This window comes from Oncorhynchus mykiss, chromosome 10 (assembly GCF_013265735.2).
Source record: "Oncorhynchus mykiss isolate Arlee chromosome 10, USDA_OmykA_1.1, whole genome shotgun sequence".
Classification (NCBI taxonomy): Eukaryota; Metazoa; Chordata; class Actinopteri; order Salmoniformes; family Salmonidae; genus Oncorhynchus; species Oncorhynchus mykiss.
This window is the reverse complement of record NC_048574.1, coordinates 48908515-48927562: the sequence shown is the minus strand read 5'-3', so window position 1 is coordinate 48927562 and position 19048 is coordinate 48908515. Positions and strand designations below refer to the sequence as shown.

The 19048-nt window shown below is 41.4% G+C and overlaps 1 protein-coding gene across 1 annotated transcript; it reads right to left on the bottom strand.

Annotated features, from left to right (window-relative positions):
* Nucleotides 1-297: 297 nt before the first annotated feature.
* rtn3 (reticulon 3) lies at nucleotides 298-16177 on the bottom strand. Its single transcript, NM_001160516.1, is given in 7 exon segments — nucleotides 298-885; nucleotides 1115-1173; nucleotides 1269-1315; nucleotides 6049-6118; nucleotides 9853-9991; nucleotides 10168-10375; nucleotides 15977-16177. Coding segments are annotated over 7 exon segments (651 nt in total). The 5' UTR covers nucleotides 16056-16177; the 3' UTR covers nucleotides 298-836.
* Between the last annotated feature and the right edge of the window lie 2871 nt (nucleotides 16178-19048).

Below are 19048 nucleotides of genomic sequence, written 5' to 3'. Positions count from 1 at the left end.
TCTTAAACCAGTCTTCCGGTTAAGGTGCCAGAGTGTCATTGAAAAATGTTTTTTTGGGGGGGATTTTTTAATTCAAGAATTGAAGTGGCATATGTAGCCTACTTAAGCAATCAATGTTTGCTTGTCTAACCCTCTTAGGCTGCTCTTTTGCAAATAAATTGGGCAAATGCTAATACAGCCATATTAAAGTTTGGAACATCTGTGTATGCCTTTACTTTGCTAACTGTTTCCCCAGCTCATACACACAAAACAGTTTCAATCATTTCCAGAGTTTCCTTCATTTTTATTTCAAGTTAAATGAATTACTTACAAAATACTCCGTGCAGTGCAGATACCAAGTGTCTTTAGGATGAACTGAGACAATGCTGAAAAGGTTGAGTGCCCTAGAAACTTCACGAAACAGAAAACACACACCAAGTGTTTAAGTTCTTTTTTTTCATAAATTAAAAATGATTTATTTTGTGAAAATGTACAAAACTACAACAAACAACTTTCTCCGCAAAACAGATTAGAGTACAAACATTTGCTTTTTAGAGATGTTACACACCATTCTGTATCCTTGAAATAATTAAAAGTGAATCCGTGATTCTCCTGACTTAAACCCCCCCCCTGGTTCAACCAGGAATCATATGTTAAGGAGTACATGGTCTTTGAGGATCAAGAGAATGTACCGAATGTAGATGGCTCCAACAACAAAACACAAGCATTGCACCCTATGCAAGTTAGTTACGGTACATAGAATATTGAGCGATGACTGCCACTAGTTCGACGCTGTGTAGGACTGGAGTTGCAGTAGAAGTGAGGGAGATTAGTTGTTGAATAGGGTTCATGGACCGTCACTCTGCTTTGGTGCGCTTTACTGCCCCAGGGAGTTTATCTTGAAGCCTGAAAAGGAAATGGGAAAAAAATGAATAATACTATACTAGAACAAGGTTGGTGTGGCTGGCCTTTCACCTTTATATACACGGATACATTAGGTGTCATATTGTATCTGGACAAAGACAAATCCTTTTAATGGTCCCACCAAGACAGTTGATCTGCCGAAAAACGGAAAATTGTGTTCTGTGATTTCACTTTATCTACACATTGATGATAAGAAAAAGAATGCCCTTACTTTGCAAGTGTGACTTCAACTCTGGTGCGAATCAGTTTAATGTATTGATCGATCTGAGTCTGAAAGAGAACCATTTTTAACCAACAAGCACACAGGTTGATAACAAACATTAGTAATTGTATGCCAAATAAAAACTGCTTCCATTCACACTTACTTTATTTCTCTCATAAACCAGAGGCGTGCTGAAGAAAATGATATCAGCTGTCAATGAGAAAAAGAGTGGACGTCGGTCAAGTATGTCATTTCTAAGGATGTTTCCAGATGCACTACATGGCCAAAAGTATGCGGACAACTGCTCGTCAAACATCTAATTCCAAAATCATGGGCATTAATATGGAGTTGGTCCCCCCTGTGCTGCTATTACAGCCTCCACTCTTCTGGGAACGCTTTCCACTATATATTGGAACATTGCGGCAGTAACTTGCTGCCATTCAGCCACAAGAGCATTAGTGAGGTCGGGAACTGATTAGGCCTGGCTCGCAGTTGGCGTTCCAACTCATCACAAAGGTGTTCGATGGGGTTGAGTTCAGGGCTCTTGTACAGGCCAGTCAAGGTCTTCCACACCTATCTCAACAAACAATTTCTGTATGGGCCTCGCTTTGTGCACGGAGGCATTGTCATACTGAAACAGGAAAGGGTGTTCCCCCGAACTGTTGCCACAGTTGGAAGCACAGAATTGTCTACAGTCGTGGCCAAAGGTTTTTTAGAATGACACAAATATTAATTTCCAAAGTTTGCTGCTTCAGTGTCTTTAGATATATTGTCAGATGTTACTATGGAATACTGAAGTATAATTACAAGCATTTCATAAGTGTCAACGGCTTTTATTGACAATTACATGAAGTTTATGCAAAGAGTCAATATTTGCAGTGTTGACCCTTCTTTTTCAAGACCTCTGCAATCCACCCTGGCATGCTGTCAATTAACTTCTGGGCCACACTGATGGCAGCCCATTCTTGCATAAGCAATGCTTGGAGTTCATCAGTATTTGTGGGTTTTGGTTTGTCCACCCACCTCTTGAGGATTGACCACAAGTTCTCAATGGGATTAAGGTCTGGGGAGTTTCCTGGCCATGGACCCAAAATATCGATGTCTTGTTCCCCGAGCCACTTATACCCCGACTACACCGCTCGTGTCGAGTGCGTGAGCGTAGCATTTATTTTTTTAGGAATCTAAATTATTCATTTATTGCGCGCGTCAACGAGTGTCTGCGTTGCCAAGGGCTAAAATAGAAGTCCTGCCTCTCCCATCTCCTCATTGGTTTATAGAAGCAGGTACCCACGTGCCATCTCCTCATTGGTTATACCCACGTGGGTGATTGAAAGATGAACTGTTGCCGGTTGTCGTGGTAATACTATGACATTTTAGATGCCAATCACCATATAAGTTAAATGAAAAGGCCTGGAAGGAGGAGAGATTACTAGAAACGATTCGGTTTACCGTTTTTGTGTGTGGATTAATTGTCGGAGTAGAGGACCTTGGGCATTTCAGGTAAAAGAACAACCTAATGTTTATATCCCAGGACAAATTTGCTAGTAACAGCAAGCTAGCTAAATAGGGCAAATTAGCTAGCAAGTGCAAGCTAACTAGCTAAATTGCCATAAGTGTAATGCTTTTTGACCTGTTCCCAAACGAATGTCATTGGTTCAGAGTTTGTTTTGATATTTTAACCTGCGTGTCGTGATCGCGTTTGGTGCAGGGGGACAAAATAAAATGTATGCACGATAGCGGAAGTGCGCAGCCAGGTTTGGGTTCCATGTGAGTTATCACTTTTGCCTTATGGATAGGTGCTCCATCATGCTGGAAAAGGCATTGTCCTTTACCAAACTGTTCCTGGATGGTTGGGAGAAGTTGCTCTCGGAGGATGTGTTGGTACCATTCTTTAGTCATGGCTGTGTTCTTAGGCAAAATTGTGAGTGAGGCCACTCCCTTGGCTAAGAAGCAACCCCACACATGAATGGTCTCAGGATGAGACAGGACTGATGGTAGCTCTCCCCTTGTCTTCTCCGGACAAGCTTTTTTCCGGTTGCCCCAAACAATTGGGAAGGGGATTCATCAGAAAACCTCAGTCCTCAGCAGTCCAATCCCTGTACCTTTTGCAGAATATCAGTCTGTCCCTGATGTTTTACCTGGAGAGAAGTGGCTTCTTTGCTGCCCTTCTTGAAACCAGGCCATCCTCTAAAAGTCTTTGCCTCACTGAGCGTGCAGATGCACTCGCACCTGCCTGCTGCCATTCCTGAGCAAGTTCTGTACTGGTGGTGCCCCGATCCCGCAGCTGAATGAACTTTAGGAGACGGTCCTGGAGCTTGCTCGACTTCCTTGGGTGCCCTGAAGCACTCTTCAGAACAATTGAACCCCCTCTCCTTGAAGTCCTTGATGATCCGATAAATGGTTGAAGGTGCAATCTTACTGGCAGCAATATCTTTGCCTGTGAAGCCCTCTTTGTGCAAAGCAATGATGACGGTACGTCTTTCCTTGCAGGTAACCATGGTTGACAGAGGAAGAACAATGATTCCAAGTACCACCCTCCTTTTGAAGCTTCCAGTCTGTTATTCGAACTCAATCAGCATGACAGAGTGATCTCCAGTCTTGTCCTCGTCAACACTCACACCCGTGTTAACTTCTTTGGGACTGGGGGGGCAGTATTGAGCAGCTTGGATGAATAAAGTGTCCAGAGTACTGCCTGCTACTCAGGCCCAGTTGCTAATATATGCATATTATTAGTAGATTTGGAAGGAAAAAACTGTTTGAATGATGTCTGAGTATAACAGAACTCATTTGGCAGGCAAAAACCTGAGAAAAAAAATCCAACCAGGAAGTGGGAAATCTGAGGTTTGTAGTTTTTCAACTCATTGTCTATGGGGTCATATTGCACTTCCTAAGGCTTCCACTAGATGTCAACAGTCTTTAGATCCTTGTTTGAGGCTTCTACTGTGAAGTGGGGGAGAATGAGAGTGGATTGAGTCCGAGGTCTGGCAGAGTGCCATGAGCTGACCACGCGATACGTGATAGGGAGTTAGCTTGCGTTCCATTGCAATTCTACATACAAAGGAATTCTCCGGTTGGAACATTATTGAAGATTTATGATAAAAAGTCCTAAAGATTGATTCTATACTTCGTTTGACATGTTTCTACGAACTGTAATAACTGTCTGAACTTTCGCATGGACTTGCCTGCGCGTCGTGAGTTTGGATTGTGTACTAAACACGCAAATAAAAACGATGTATTTGGACATAAATGAGGGACTTTATCGAACAAATCAAAAATGTATTGTGGAATTGGGATTCCTGGGAGTGCATACTGATGAAGATCAAAGGTACGTGAATATTTATAATGCTATTTCTGACTTCCGTTGACTCCACAACATGGCGGGTATCTATATGGCTGGTTTTTGTGTCTGAGCGCTGTACTAAGATTATTGCATGGTGTGCTTTTTCGGTAAAGCTTTTTTTGAAGTCTGACACAGCGGTTGCATTAAGGAGACATTTATCTAAAGTTCCATGTATAACACTTGTATTTTCATCAACATTTATGATGAGTATTTCTGTAAATTGATGTGGCTCTCTGCAAAATCACCGGATGTTTTGGAGCTACTGTCCATAACGCGCCAATGTAAACTCAAGATTTTTGGATATAAATATGAACTTTATCGAACAAAACACACATGTATTGTGTAACATGAAGTCCTATGAGTGTCATCTGATGATCATCAAAGGTTAGTGATTAATTTTATTTATATTTCTGCTTTTTGTGACTCCTCTCTTTGGCTGGAAAAATGGCTGTGTTTTTCTGTGACTAGGCGCTTACCTAACAATCATTTGGTGTGCTTTCGCCGTAAAGCCTTTTTGAAAGCAGACACTGTGGCTGGATTAACGAGAATTTTATCTTAAATTGTGTAAAATACTTGTATGCCTGAGGAATTTTAATTATGAGATTTGTTATGAATTTGGCGCCCTGCACTTTCACTGGCTGTTGTTGAGGTGGGACGCTACCGTCCCGAATATCCCAGAGAGGTTAACGAGAATCACTGAAATGTTTTTGGGGGATTTAGTTCATTTGCATGGCAAAGAGGGACTTTGCAATTAACTGCAATTCATCTCTTCACTCTTCATAATATTCTGGAGTATATGCAAATTGCCATCATACAAACTGAGGCAGCAGACTGAAAATTAATATTTGTGTCATTCTCAACTTTTGGCCACGACTGTACAGCTTGTGTGGCCTAACATTTCACGGCTGAGTCGTTGTTGCTACTAGATGATTCCATTTCACAATAACAGCACTTACAGTTGACCGGGGCAGCTCTATCAGGGCAGAAATTTGAGGATCTGGCTTGCTAGAAAGGTGGCATCCGATGACGATGCCACATTGAAAGTCACTGAGCCCATCAGAACAGGCTGCCAATGTGTATCTATGGAGATAGCATGGCTGTGTGCTTGATTTTATACACTTGTCAGCAACGGGTGTGGCTGAAATAGCCAAATCCACTAATTTGAAAATGGTATCCACAATTGTACATACTTTTGGCCATGTAGTGTAGCGTTGGACACACCTCTAACATGATAGTATTCAATGAATAGCGTTGTGTTAAACTATCAACCCGATTAAAAGAGCAATTTATTACAGCAGTACTGCACAGGATCTCACGAGGCAACTTAAACCTTGTCTACTATACACCATTCAGACCCCCCCCCAATGTAAACACAGGTCTGATTGTTTCAATTAAAAATACTTTATCCCATAAGGGACAACATTTTAGGCAGGACTGCAGATACATAAAAACAACAATCCCAATAGTTGAATGAAAAAAAACATGATAAGTCTAGGTTCCTAGAGAATACTAAAAAACAGACTATCATAACGTGTCTAAGTGACTGGGTGCACCACACTGTTTTGGGACATTAGACATAAAATCAAAGACTGGAGTGTCTTACTCAGTATCAGGATAGTGATGCCATTGAAGACAGCGCCCACATAAGTCAGCAGCCACATGAAACCAGCCAGCTGCAACAGAGGGACCAGCACATTTTAGACCACCACCACACTATACCGCTGAATGCCCTGACAAGCATAAGGGCTGCATTTTCCTTGGCCACAATCGATCAATGTAATTATCATCGAAATTCTAACTGTGTGTGTTTGGAAAAAAAAAGAAGGTTAAACTATGAAAATAAAGGAAGTCGTTCACTCCATGTATAAACACAGTGATGCCGAAACATTGGTAAATACCCATTAAATTGCTGGGAGTTTATTCGCCGTTAGTCAGCACCTCCACACAAACTATTATTCTGGGTGTGCGCCAGCTCATGTTTTTTTATCTGTTTGGGAAAAAAAGGAAAATATAACAAGCATCCCATAATATGTAGCCTTTTAAAACTTGTTAGGATACCACACACTGGCTGCCTTCAGCTGTGTAATCCACTCCTTTCTTCATCTGATAAACTCTTAATCCCTAATTTGAACATCAGCCAGGTATTTCTCTCTCTGCCAGTCCTCATCACATGACGGCTTTTCAGGCTTTATTAGCCAGCCGTTTCAATGCACAATAGTGTGGACTTCAGTGTTGTGAAAACATGTCACCAACGGCACAGAAGGTGACCACAGTGTATATGGACAAAGACTCTTAAGGCATGCAACATTTTTTTGAACAATTATGAGCCCTATTTACAACCATTTTTTTCCTACAGTCAAAATAAATCCATAAAGAAAGTATATTGCCATTCAGTCTAGACAAAGCTAGACTGACAGACTCACAAGTTCCAAAACTACTCCCCTTGCTATACATGCATGACAGAATAGTCTATCAAGCACTGCTAGAAATAATCGTTTAAATCCAATTAAAGCTACAGTATGTAACTTTTTAGGCGACCTAACCAAATTCACATAGAAATGTGGGTTATAGATATTTCATTCTCATTGAAAACAAGTGTAAGAAGTGGTAGATCTGTTCCATCTACGCTATTTCTATGCTTAAGTTTCCTTTTTGCGTCTTTTGCTTTCGGTTTTGTACACCAGCTTCAAACAGCTGAAAATACAATCTTTTTGGTTACGGAAAATACATTTCACAGCAGATTAGATGGTACAAAGATTCTCTACACAATGACTGCTTGTTTTGTCACAAACTGAAATATTACAATTTCAGCAACTAGGAAATGGCTGAGCAATTTCTGCATAGTGCATCTTTAAAGGCCATAGCATTGGAAATATCCTAGACCGCAGTAGCCTATAGCCGATGAACACACACTCAAAATCAATCAAATGTATTTTAACCCCCTAGAGTCACAGATTGCAACATTTAAAAAATCCCCATCAAAATCCATCAGTTTAAACTAGATATGTTTTTGGCATTGGACGCGTCTCAATCCACCACATCCGTCGATGTCACACTTCCGCATCTGTGGTGAAAGGTGGCAGAGCTAGAGCGGTGTTTGTCAGACCATGAGACATCCCGAAAATCGATCTTCTCACCAAAACAGGTTGATTTATTATGACCACTATGGAAAGGGGAGACTCTCACGAACATGACGGTGGTTTCGGTTTTACTCTACGACTCCCACAAGTGATACCTAAAGGGGTCCTACAATTTAAAATCAAATAGCTAAATAAGCCATAGTATGACAATCTTAAAACAATTCCATATGTAATCTTAGAACCCCCCCCTTTAAAGCCCTTTTTACGTCAGCAGTCTGCTTTACAGACACCCAGCCTAAAAACTCAAAAGAGCAAGCAATGCAGAGGCAGAAGTATGGCTAGAAAAAGACAGAAACCTAGGAAGAAACCTAGAGAGGAATCAGGCTCCAAGGGTTGCCTAGCAGAGGTCGACGTGGTCGATTAATTAGGGCCGATTTCAAGTTCATAACAAATCGGTAATTGGCCTTTTTGGACGGCGATTACATTGCAATCCATGAGGAAACGGCGTGGCAGGCTGACAACCTGTTACGCGAGTGCAGCGTCAAAAGGACCTTGTGGCTGCAAGGAGCCAAGTTAAGTTGCTAGCGAGCATTAAACGTATCTTATAAAAAAACTATAAATCTTCACATAATCACTAGTTAACTACACATAGTTGATATTACCAGGTTAACTAGCTTGTCCTGTGTTGGATATAATCAATGCGGTGCCTGTTAAGTTATCGAATCACAGACAACTTCACCAAACGAAAAAAAGCACAATCTTTGCACAATTGTACCTAACCATAAGCATCAATGCCTTTCTTAAAATCAATATACAGAAGTATATTTTTTTTAAGCCTGCATATTTAGTTAAAATAAATTCCAGTCACTTTTGGGTTCAGTGCAAGCAGTGTCAGGGTATATGCAACAGTTTGGGACACCTGGCTCGTTGCGAACTGTGAACAAATTTGCCAGAATTTTACATAATTATGACATAACATTGAAGGTTCTGCAATGTAACAGCAATATTTAGACTTAGGGCTGCCACCTGTTCTATAAAATAAGGAACGGTTCCGTATTTCACTGAAAGAATAAACGTTTTGTTTTCGAAATGATAGTTTCCAGATTTGACCATATTAATGACCAATGGCTCATATTTCTGTGATTATTATATTATAATTAGGTCTATAATTTGATAGAGCAGTCTGACTGAGCGGTGAAAGGCTGCAGCAGGCTTGTAAGCATTCATTCAAACAGCACTTTACTGCGCTTGCCAGCAGCTCTTAGCAATGCTTGAAGCACAGAGCTGTTTATGACTTCAAGCCTATCGACTCCCGAGATTAGGCTGGCAATACTAAAGTGCCTATAAGAACACCCAAAGGTCAAAGGTATATGAAATACAAAATGGTATAGAGCGAAATAGTCGATGCATCACAATTCCTATAATAACTACAACTTCTTAACTGGGAATATTGAACCACCAGCTTTCATATGTTCTTATGTTCTGAGCAAGGAACTTAAACGTTAGCTTTTTTACATGGCACATATTGCACTTTTACTTTCTTCTCCAACACTGTGTTTTTGCATTATTTAAACCAAATTGAACATGTCATTATTTATTTGAGACCAAATAGATTTTTAGTTCTGTATTATATTAAGTTAAAATAAGTGTTCATTGCTCATTCAGTATTGTTGTAATTGTCATTATTACAAATATATACAGTTGAAGTAGGAAGTTTACATACACTTAGGTTGGAGTCATTAAAAAAAAAAAAACTTGTTTTTCAACAACTCCACAAATTTCTTGTTAACAAACTATAGTTTTGTCAGGAGGAATGGGCCAAAATTCACACAACTTATTGTGGGAAACCTGTGGAAGGCTAACCGAAACATTTGACCCAAGTTAAACAATGTAAAGGCCATGCTACCAAATACTAATTGAGGGTATGTACACTTCTGACCCACTGGGAATGTGATGAAAGAAATAACTGAAATAAATAATTCTGACATTTCACATTCTTAAAATAAAGTGGTGATCCTAACTGACCTAAGACTGGGATTTTTACCAGGATTAAATGTCAGGAATTGTGAAAAACTGAGTTTAAATGTAAGTAAACTTCCAACTTCAACTGTAAATATAAATATATATAAAAAAATTAAAAAACATTTTTTTTTTTAAATTGTCCGATTTTTTTTAAAATCCTCCAATAAATCAGTATCGGCGTTGAAAAATCATAATCAGTCGACCTCTAGTGCCTAGTCCTCTTCTGGTTGTATCGGGTAGACTTAAGAGTACATGTGGCCATTAATGCCAGATAGTTATTCAAGAGTGAGATCTTAAGCAAGTACCTTCAGCGAGTCCACCAGGTCCTCCACCAGCAGCAGGTGCCTGGCCTGTGTGATGGCAAGATTCACATAGGTCAGACACACATCCACATATTTTCGCAAAATCTCAGGCTGAACGGTCAGGTCCTTCTCCATCAGAGCCCTGAGGGAGACAAAGATTTACCATCATCACCAAAAAAACAAAACTAAGCTTAAACTACAACGACTCAAATCAGACAATGACTCCAAGGGGTAAAGTTCAATGTGCCTTGTGTACTACTAAGTACACTAACAATATATCCTTGTTCTCCCATCATATCCCAAACTGAGCTGTCGTACTTGAAGGGGTGGCCCTCTTCAGACTTCTGCACTGCCTGAATGACAGACTTGTAGACGCGGAAGGTGATTGTGACACAGAGCAGTGCCAGCAGCATGTAGGAGACCACACTGATGACGCTGAAGGTAGCCAGGGACAGAAGGACCAGCAGGGACATGCCAAAGGCCACCGCAGATTTCTTTGGGTCCCGCCAGTACACCAGCTCCATCACTTGAAGAAGGACGAGGGACAAACAGGAGGGAGCAGGATTAATTATCAAGCCAATCCTGACGGTTGGACGATCACAGATCTCATTTATATAATGGGCATTTTCATTAACCTGTCTGGGGTAGGGGGCAGTATTTTGACATCCGGATGAAAAGCGTGCCCAAAGCAAACTGCCTACTACTCAGGCCCAGAAGCTAGGATATGCATATAATTGGTAGATTTAGATAGAAAACACAAACGTTTCTAAAACTGTTAAAATGATGTATGTGAGTATAACATAACTGCTATGGCAGGCGAAACCCAGAGGACAAACCATCCCCCAAAAAACCCATTCAGCCCATTCATTATTTTCAATGGCTAGTACTAATTATAAGCCCAAGTGCTCCCAAACTGCAGTTCCTAGGGCTTCCACTAGATGTCAGTCTTTAGAAAGAGTCTCAGGCTGTTTTTTATTTTTTAAATGACCCAGAAAGTGTCGTTTTTCTAGGTGGCTCCCATTTTGGCTGTAATGTTTCCAAGCGTGTGGAGGAAAGCGTGTTCTCATTTTTCTCCGGTAATGAACATACTATTCTCCGTCTTAAATTTGATTGTTTATTTGCGTATTAGGATACCCAAGTTTTGATTATAAACGCTGTTTGACTTGCTTGTTTGGAAAAGTTTATTAGTTATGTTTGGGATTCATTTTGTATGCATTTTGATGGAGGGAAACAGTGGATTATTGACTTAAGCGCACCAGCTAAACTGAGTTTTTATGGATATAAAGAAGGACATTATTGAACAAAACGACCATTTGTGATGTAACTGGGACCTTTGAGTGCCAACAGAAGAAGATCAAAGGTAAGGCATTTTTTATATCACTATTTCTGACATTTGTGTCGCACCTGCCTGGTTGAAATATGATTTTCATGTGTTTGTATGCGGGGTGCTGTCCTCAGATAATCGCATGGTTTGCTTTCGCCGTAAAGCCTTTTTTAAATCTGACACGGCGGCTGGATTAACAAGAAGTTTAGCTTTATTTTGATGTGTAACATATTTTCAAGAATGTTAAATATTTGAACGTAGCATTTTGGAATTTCGCGCTCTGCAATTTCACTGGATGTTGGCCAGGTGGGATGCTACCGTCCCACGTACCCTAGAAGTTAAAAAGGACCCTGAGCACCAACATGTGAAGTTCATAGGATCATGTCAAATTGAAAGCAAAGAATTTTATATATATATATATATATATATATATTAAAAAAAACTCTGCAAAATAAAATCCTCACTGTCAACTGTGTTTATTTTCAGAAAACTTAACATGTGTAAATATTTGTATGAGCATAACAAGATTAAACAGCAGACAAACTGAACAAGTTCCACAGACATGTGACTAACATAAATTGTATAATGTGTCCCTAAACAAAGGGGGGGGGTCAAAATCAAAAGTAAGTCCGTATCTGGTGTGGCCACCAGCTGCATTAAGTACTGCAGTGCATCTCCTCCTCCTCCTTCTCCTCTCCTCCTTTAGTTCCACCTCCCACACATGCAGTGACCTCACCTGGTTTAAATTATGTTTCTAGAGACAATATCTCTCATCGTCACTCAATGCATAGGTTAACCTCCACTGTATTCACATCATACCTTTGTCTGTACATTATGCTTTGAATCTATGCTGCTTTTACTCCGTTTCGAAAGTACTAGACGACCAGTTCTTATAGCCTTTAGCCGTACCCTTATCCCACTCCTCCTCTGTTGATGTAGAGGTTAATCCAGGCCCTGCAGTGCCTAGCTCCACTCCCATTCCCCAGGCGCTCTCATTTGTTGACTTCTGTAACCGTAAAAGCCTTGGTTTCATGCATGTTAACATTTGAAGCCTCCTCCCCAAGTTTGTTTGTTCAATGTTTTAGCGCACACTGCCAACCCGGATGTCCTAGCCGTGTCTGAATCCTGGTTTAGGAAGACCACCAAAAACCCTGAAATTTCCATCCCTAACTATAACATTTTCTGATAAGATAGAACAGTCAAAGGGGGCGGAGTTGCAATCTACTGCAGCGAGAGCCTGCAGAGGTCTGTGCCCAAACAATTCGAGCTTCTACTTCTAAATCCACCTTTCCAGAAACAAGTCTCTCACCATTGCCACTTGCTATAGACTACCTTCTGCCCCCAGCTGTGCCCTGGACACCATATGTGAATTGATTGCCCCCCCCCCCCATCTATCTTCAGAGCTCGTGCTGTTAGGTGACCTAAACTGGGACATTCTTAACATCCCCGCCATCCTACAAACTAAGCTTGATGCCATCAATCTCACACAAGTGATCAATGAACTTATCAGGTACAACCCCAAATCCGTAAACACGGGCACCCTCATCATAGATATCATCCTAACCAACCTGCCCTCTAAATACACCTCTGCTGTCTTCAACCAGTATCTCAACCTCACTGCCTGCGGTCAAACGACCACCACTTATCACTGTCAAACGCTCCCGAAAACACTTCAGCGAGCAGGCCTTTCTAATCGACCTGGCCTGGGTATCCTGACCTCACTCCATCAGTAAAGGATGCCTGGTTATTCTTTAAGTGCTTTCCTCACCATTTTAAATAAGCATGCCCCATTCAAATTGAACCAGGAACAGATATAGCCCTTGGTTCACTTCAGACCTGACTGCCCTTGACCAGCCCAAAAACATAATGTTGTGTACTGCATTAGCATCGAATAGCCCCCGCCATATACAACTTTTCAGGGACGTTAGGAACAAAATGTGCATCCTGTAGCACCAACTCCAAAACGTTCTGGGACACTAAAGCCCATGGAGAATAGGAGCACCTCCTCCCAGCTGCCCACTGCACTGAGGCTAGGAAACACTGTCACCACTGATAAATCCACGATAATTGATAATTTCAATAAGCATTTTTCTACAGCTGGCCATGCTTTTCACCTGGCTACCCCTACCGCAGTCAACAGCCCTGCACCCCCCACAGCAACTTGCCCAAGCCTCCCCATTTATCCTTCACCCAAATCCAGATAGGTGATGTTCTGAAAGAGCTGCAAAATCTGGACCCCTACAAATCAGCTGGGATAGAAAATCTGAACCCTCACTAAAATTATCTGCCAAAATTGTTGCAACCCCTATTACTAGCCTGTTCAACCTATCGTCTGAGATCCCCAAAGATTGGAAAGCTGCCGCGGTCATCCCCCTCTTCAAAGGAGGAGACACTCTAGACCCAAACTGATACAGACCTATATCCTACCCTGCCTTTCTAAAATCTTCGAAAGCCAAGTTAACAAACAGATCACCGGCCATTTCGAATCCCACCGTACCCACCGCAATCTGGTTTCCGAGCTGGTCATGGGTGCATCTCAGCCACGCTCAAGGTCCTAAACGATATCATAACCGCCATCGATGAGAGACAATACTGTGCAGATGTATTCAATGACCTGGCCAAGGCTTTCGACTGTCAATCACCACATTCTTATCGGCAGACTCAACAGCCTTGGTTTCTCAAATGACTGCCTCGCCTGGTTCACCAACTACTTCTCAGACAGAGTTCAGTGTGTCAAATTGGAGGGCCTGTTATCCGGACCTCTGGCAGTCTATGGGGGTGCCACAGGGTTCAATTCTCCGGCCAACTCTTCTCTGTATACATCAATGATGTCGTTCTTGCTGCTGGTGATTCTCTGATCCACCTCTACGCAGACACCATTCTGTATATTTCTGGCCCTTCTTTGGACACTGTGTTAACTAACCTCCAGATGAGTTTAAATTCCATACAACTCTCCTTCCGTGGCCTCCAACTGCTCTTAAATGCAAGTAAAACTAAATGCATGCTCTTCAACCAATCACTGCCCACACCTGCCCGCCCATCCAGCATCACTACTCTGGATGGTTCTGACTTAGAATATGTGGACAACTACAAATACCTAGGTGTCTGGTTAGACTGTAAAATCTCCTTCCAGACTCACATTAAGCATCTCCAATCCAAAATTAAATCTAGAATCGGCTTCCTATTTCACAACAAAGCATCCTTCACTCACACTGGCAAACAAACCCTTGTAAAACTGACTATCCTACAGATATTTGACTTCGGCCCTGCCTTATCACAGCTCACTGGTCACCCACCCGCAGCACCCACCCGTAGCACGCGCTCCAGCGGGTATATTTCACAGGTCATCCCCAAAGCCAACTCCTCCTTTCGCCACCTTTCTTTCCAGTTCTCTGCTGCCAATAACTTGAACAAATTGCAATTTTTAATTTTTTTTTAATTAAACATTGAAAAATCACTGAAGCTGGAGACTTGTATCTCCCTCGCTAACTTTAAGCATCAGCTGTCAGAGCAGCTTACCGATCACTGCACCTGTACACAGCCCATCTGTAAATAGCCCAGCCAACTACCGCATCCCCATATTGTTATTTATTTTGCTCTCTTGCACCCCAGTATCTCTACTTGCACATCATCTGCACATCTATCACTCCAGTGTTAATGCTAAATTGTAATTATTTCACCACTACGGACTATTTGCCTTACCTCCCTAATCTTACTACATTTGCACACACTGTACATATATTTTTCTATTGTGTTAATGACTGTACGCTTGTTTATCCCATTTGTAGCTCTGTTGTTTTTGTCACACTGCTTTGCTTTATCTTGGTCAGGTCGCAGTTGTAAATGAGAACAAGTTCTCAACTGGCCTACCTGGTTAAATAAAGGTGAAATAAATAGAAACAATTAAAAGGCCCCTCCCCCTGTGAATATGATGCCAGTTCAGAAAGGACTAGGCTACATCCATTACATATTTCACCTACATGTAATAAGTGATGATCTTGTACACAACTAAAGGTGACTGGTATAACAAAGGTGGCCTAACAACCAGAACAGGGAATGCATCTTTATTTCTACACAGGAAATAACTGACCTGACAAGGTTGGTTTTGATTATTGAAAGCAAAAGGCTGGTAGCCATACCAGCTCATCCAATTTTAGACAGGTTGATTATTAGAAACATTCGAATAGGGGCGTGTGCTCTTCCCAATCTAGTTAGGCATCTCTCATGTATCCATAGGAGTCTCCTGAATGTGGCAGTATAACGTTAAGAGTCTTCGTAGTCTTTTAGCTAAATGTTAAAGTAATATTTTATTTGAATAAGCTTGCAGCTTTAGCCTCAGTAAGTAGGTAGCGTATTAGTTAGCTTGCAACACGTTGAAAATACAATTGTTACCTTACATAGTTAAGAGATCAGAGATCAGCTGAGTGAACAAACGACCTATTGTCGTCAGCTACTCGAACATACAAAGGCTTTCTTTGGTCTCAAACGGTCCCATTATTTATGGTATTTGGCATTTCGCAACACTGCTAAAATAAATAGAGGGCGTTATCTATAGCTAGTTATTTATTGATGTATTTATTGTATTCTACTTAGTTAGCCAACATGTGTGTCCTGTTGTGACATTGCTAACGTTAGCTAGCTGCTAGGTCAGCCAGCTTGCTGTCAGGTCAAACGAGTAAATCTTCCCGCACGTCAATTGTTCGAACTTGCATCGATATATACACAAGGGTGGTTGAACTGATCTCGAACTAAGTCAAAATGTTTGCATTCAACACAAAAACGCTTTAGAAAATAACGTCCTACCGTAATATGTGGATTCTTTGGTCGATGAAGCGTTCATAGCGCACGAAATCTGGGCAGACTGTGTCGTCGGATCTGCCATTTTTTAAACGTAATAAATTAGATTTGTGTAGCTATATATGTTCTGGTCAAAATCCTCCAAATTCTCTTTTTTTTAATGGATGACAGATGGAAGCTGAGTTGACTCCCCACGCCCGTTGGTCGTTTTGAAAATGTTTTTTCTATCTAGTATTCTGGCACAAGCACAAATGATGACGTCATGTTCGTATGGTAATGACGAAACTTTCAAAATAAAAACCCGCATTTCAAAACTGCAATGTGGATTGAAAAATGTAATTTAAGCAATGGCCAATGTTATTGTGACAAAAAGAAAATGCAATAAGTACTTTTTTTAAACAAATTTTAAAAAATATGGTTTAATATTATTTATTTTTTACCGATAATGGAAAAATAAAATTTTGACACTGGTATGTTGACAACATTGGGCTGTAAAGAGAACACTTTTCTACAGGGGTGCAACTTTGGTTTTAGAAGTGAGGGGGACATAAACATAACTTTTTGCAGGGAGTCTGAGGGTCCTCCCATTTTAGGGGCATCTAAAGCTAATTTCCTGAATTTCTACACAATCTAATATGACCCATAGCCCTTCTAGCCATTTATATTTAGAACAACAAAAAGTTACCAAAATGCCCACTGTCATCAAACTAGGTAAGAGACCATTACTTAACTTTTCATTGTCTTTGTTAAGACATTATCTATATCAAATTTCATCCAGACCGCCCAGCCAGCCAGAGCCACTTGTACGCCCGGCCCCCACCAATCTAGCCAATGACTCAACTCTCTCCCCAACACAACTTCCTTCCCATCTTTTTTCTTTTTTATGTTTCGAGGGAAAGGTTTGGAAATCAAAAGTTGGGTAAAAACACACATACATACACCTCCTACACATTAACACACAGAAACAGTATATCCTCCATATAGTTCATATCAAAGGCCTAATAGTACTGTAGAGCTATTTTTACTTGCACACAATATAGATGGGTCACCACATCCTGCCCCTAGCGGTCCATGGCTTAGTGAAACACTCATTATTGGTTTCAGGTGTGTTAGGCCAAGGCCAGAGTGACAACGAAGAGTATGGCAGACCCCCAGGGCCAGGATTGAGCAGCCCAGCAGCTAGCAATAGGTATCTCCCCTGACGTGGACATGTTTTCAATACAGACTCCTTTTGTCGTACAGTATTCTATATGAGGAATCCAGACCTTATGAAAGTTGCATAGTATACCCTTAATCTTGTACTAAATCAAATCTAGTGATACATAACTTGACATTTCTGCCATCCATTGTGACATTGTGGGAGGATAAACCTTCCAATTAATGGCAATGCATTTCTTAGCCACAATAAATGCTAGATTACACAGTTTCTTCTGTCTCCATTATCAACATTTCAAAGCAAACAAAAACAGGGAGAATCTGTAGACATGCTGAGATAAAAGGACATAATCTATGCCAGAATTCAGCCAGCATTCACAAGACCATAACATTTGTGTTTTACATCTTCAGCAGAGGAATTACATTTCTGAGTGCATGATATTCGGTTTAACTGGTATATAGTATGTTCCAGTGATGGTCTTAAACTGCAGTAATTTACGTCTGACATTATATGAACATGACTAGGCATTCTAACATACACTACTTGACCAAAGGTATGCGGACACCTGCTCATCGAACATCTCATTCCAAAATCTGGGGCATTAATATGGAGTTGGTCCCCTTTGCTGCTATAACAGTCTCCAATCTTATGGGAAGGCTCTCCACTAGATGTTGGAACATTGCTGCAGGGACTTCCATTCAGCCGCAAAAGCATTAGTGAGGTTGGGCACAGATGTTGGTCGATTAGGCCTGGCTTGCAGTGGGAGTTCCAATTCATCCCAAAGGTGTTCGATGGGGTTGAAGTCAGGGCTCTGTACAGGCCAGTCAAGTTCTCTCACACCGATCTCGACAAACCATTTCTGTATCGTCCTCGCTTTGTGCACGGGGGCATTGTCATGAATTAACAGGAAAGGGCCTTCCCCAAACTTTTGCCACAAAGTTGGAAGCACAGAATCGTCTAGAATGTATGCTGTAGTGTTAAGATTCCCCTTCACTGGAACTAACAATGAAAAACAGCCCCAGATCATTATTCCTCCTCCACCAAACTTTACAGTTGGCACTATGCATTCAGGTAGGTAGCGTTCTTCTAGCATCCGCCAAACCCAGATTCCTCCGTCGGACTGCCAGATGGTGAAGCGTGATTCATCGCTCCAGAGAACACGTTTCCACTGCTCCAGAGTCCAATGGCAGCAAGCTTTACACCACTCCGGCCGAAGCATAAGCATTGCGCATGGTGATCTTAGCCTTGTGTATGGCTGCTCGGGCCATGGAAACCCATTTCATGAGGCTCTCGACGAACAGCTCTTGTGTTGACGTTGCTTCCGGAGGCAGTTTGGAACTCGGTAGTGAGTGTTGCAACCCGAGGACAGACTTTGTGTATCACAGTGCAATTATAAAACTGGTGGGGGACAAAAATGCAATTTCAGAATGTGTGGCGGGGTTCATGTCACCATTGGAAATTGCTCCCCTGCTTTTCTACCTGTCTCAGCTAAAGTGGAGTGGGAAATACTCAGTAGCATCTTTACTAACCAAATAGGGTTCGTTTTGGAGGAGGACTATGTTGCACGGCCGCATGCTAGCTTTTCACTCCGCCTCCCCTATACCCCAATGCAATGCACTGGAAAAGACTGTACATGGATACATATTGGCTTGTAAAGAGAGAACTTTTCTACCTGTCTCAGCTAAAGTGGTATGGGAATTACTCAGTCGTACATATCCAGCAGCACTTCATTATCCACCCCCTCCATAGCTCCCAAATGCAATACACTGTAATAGACTGTGCATGGATACATATTGGCAAACAAAAGTTGCAGTGTATTATTGTATTGGGGGCTATGGAGTGTTGCAGGATATGCATGACATGGTCCCCCTCCAAAACTACACATATGTGGTTAGTAGAGAGCCTACAGAGTATTTCCCACC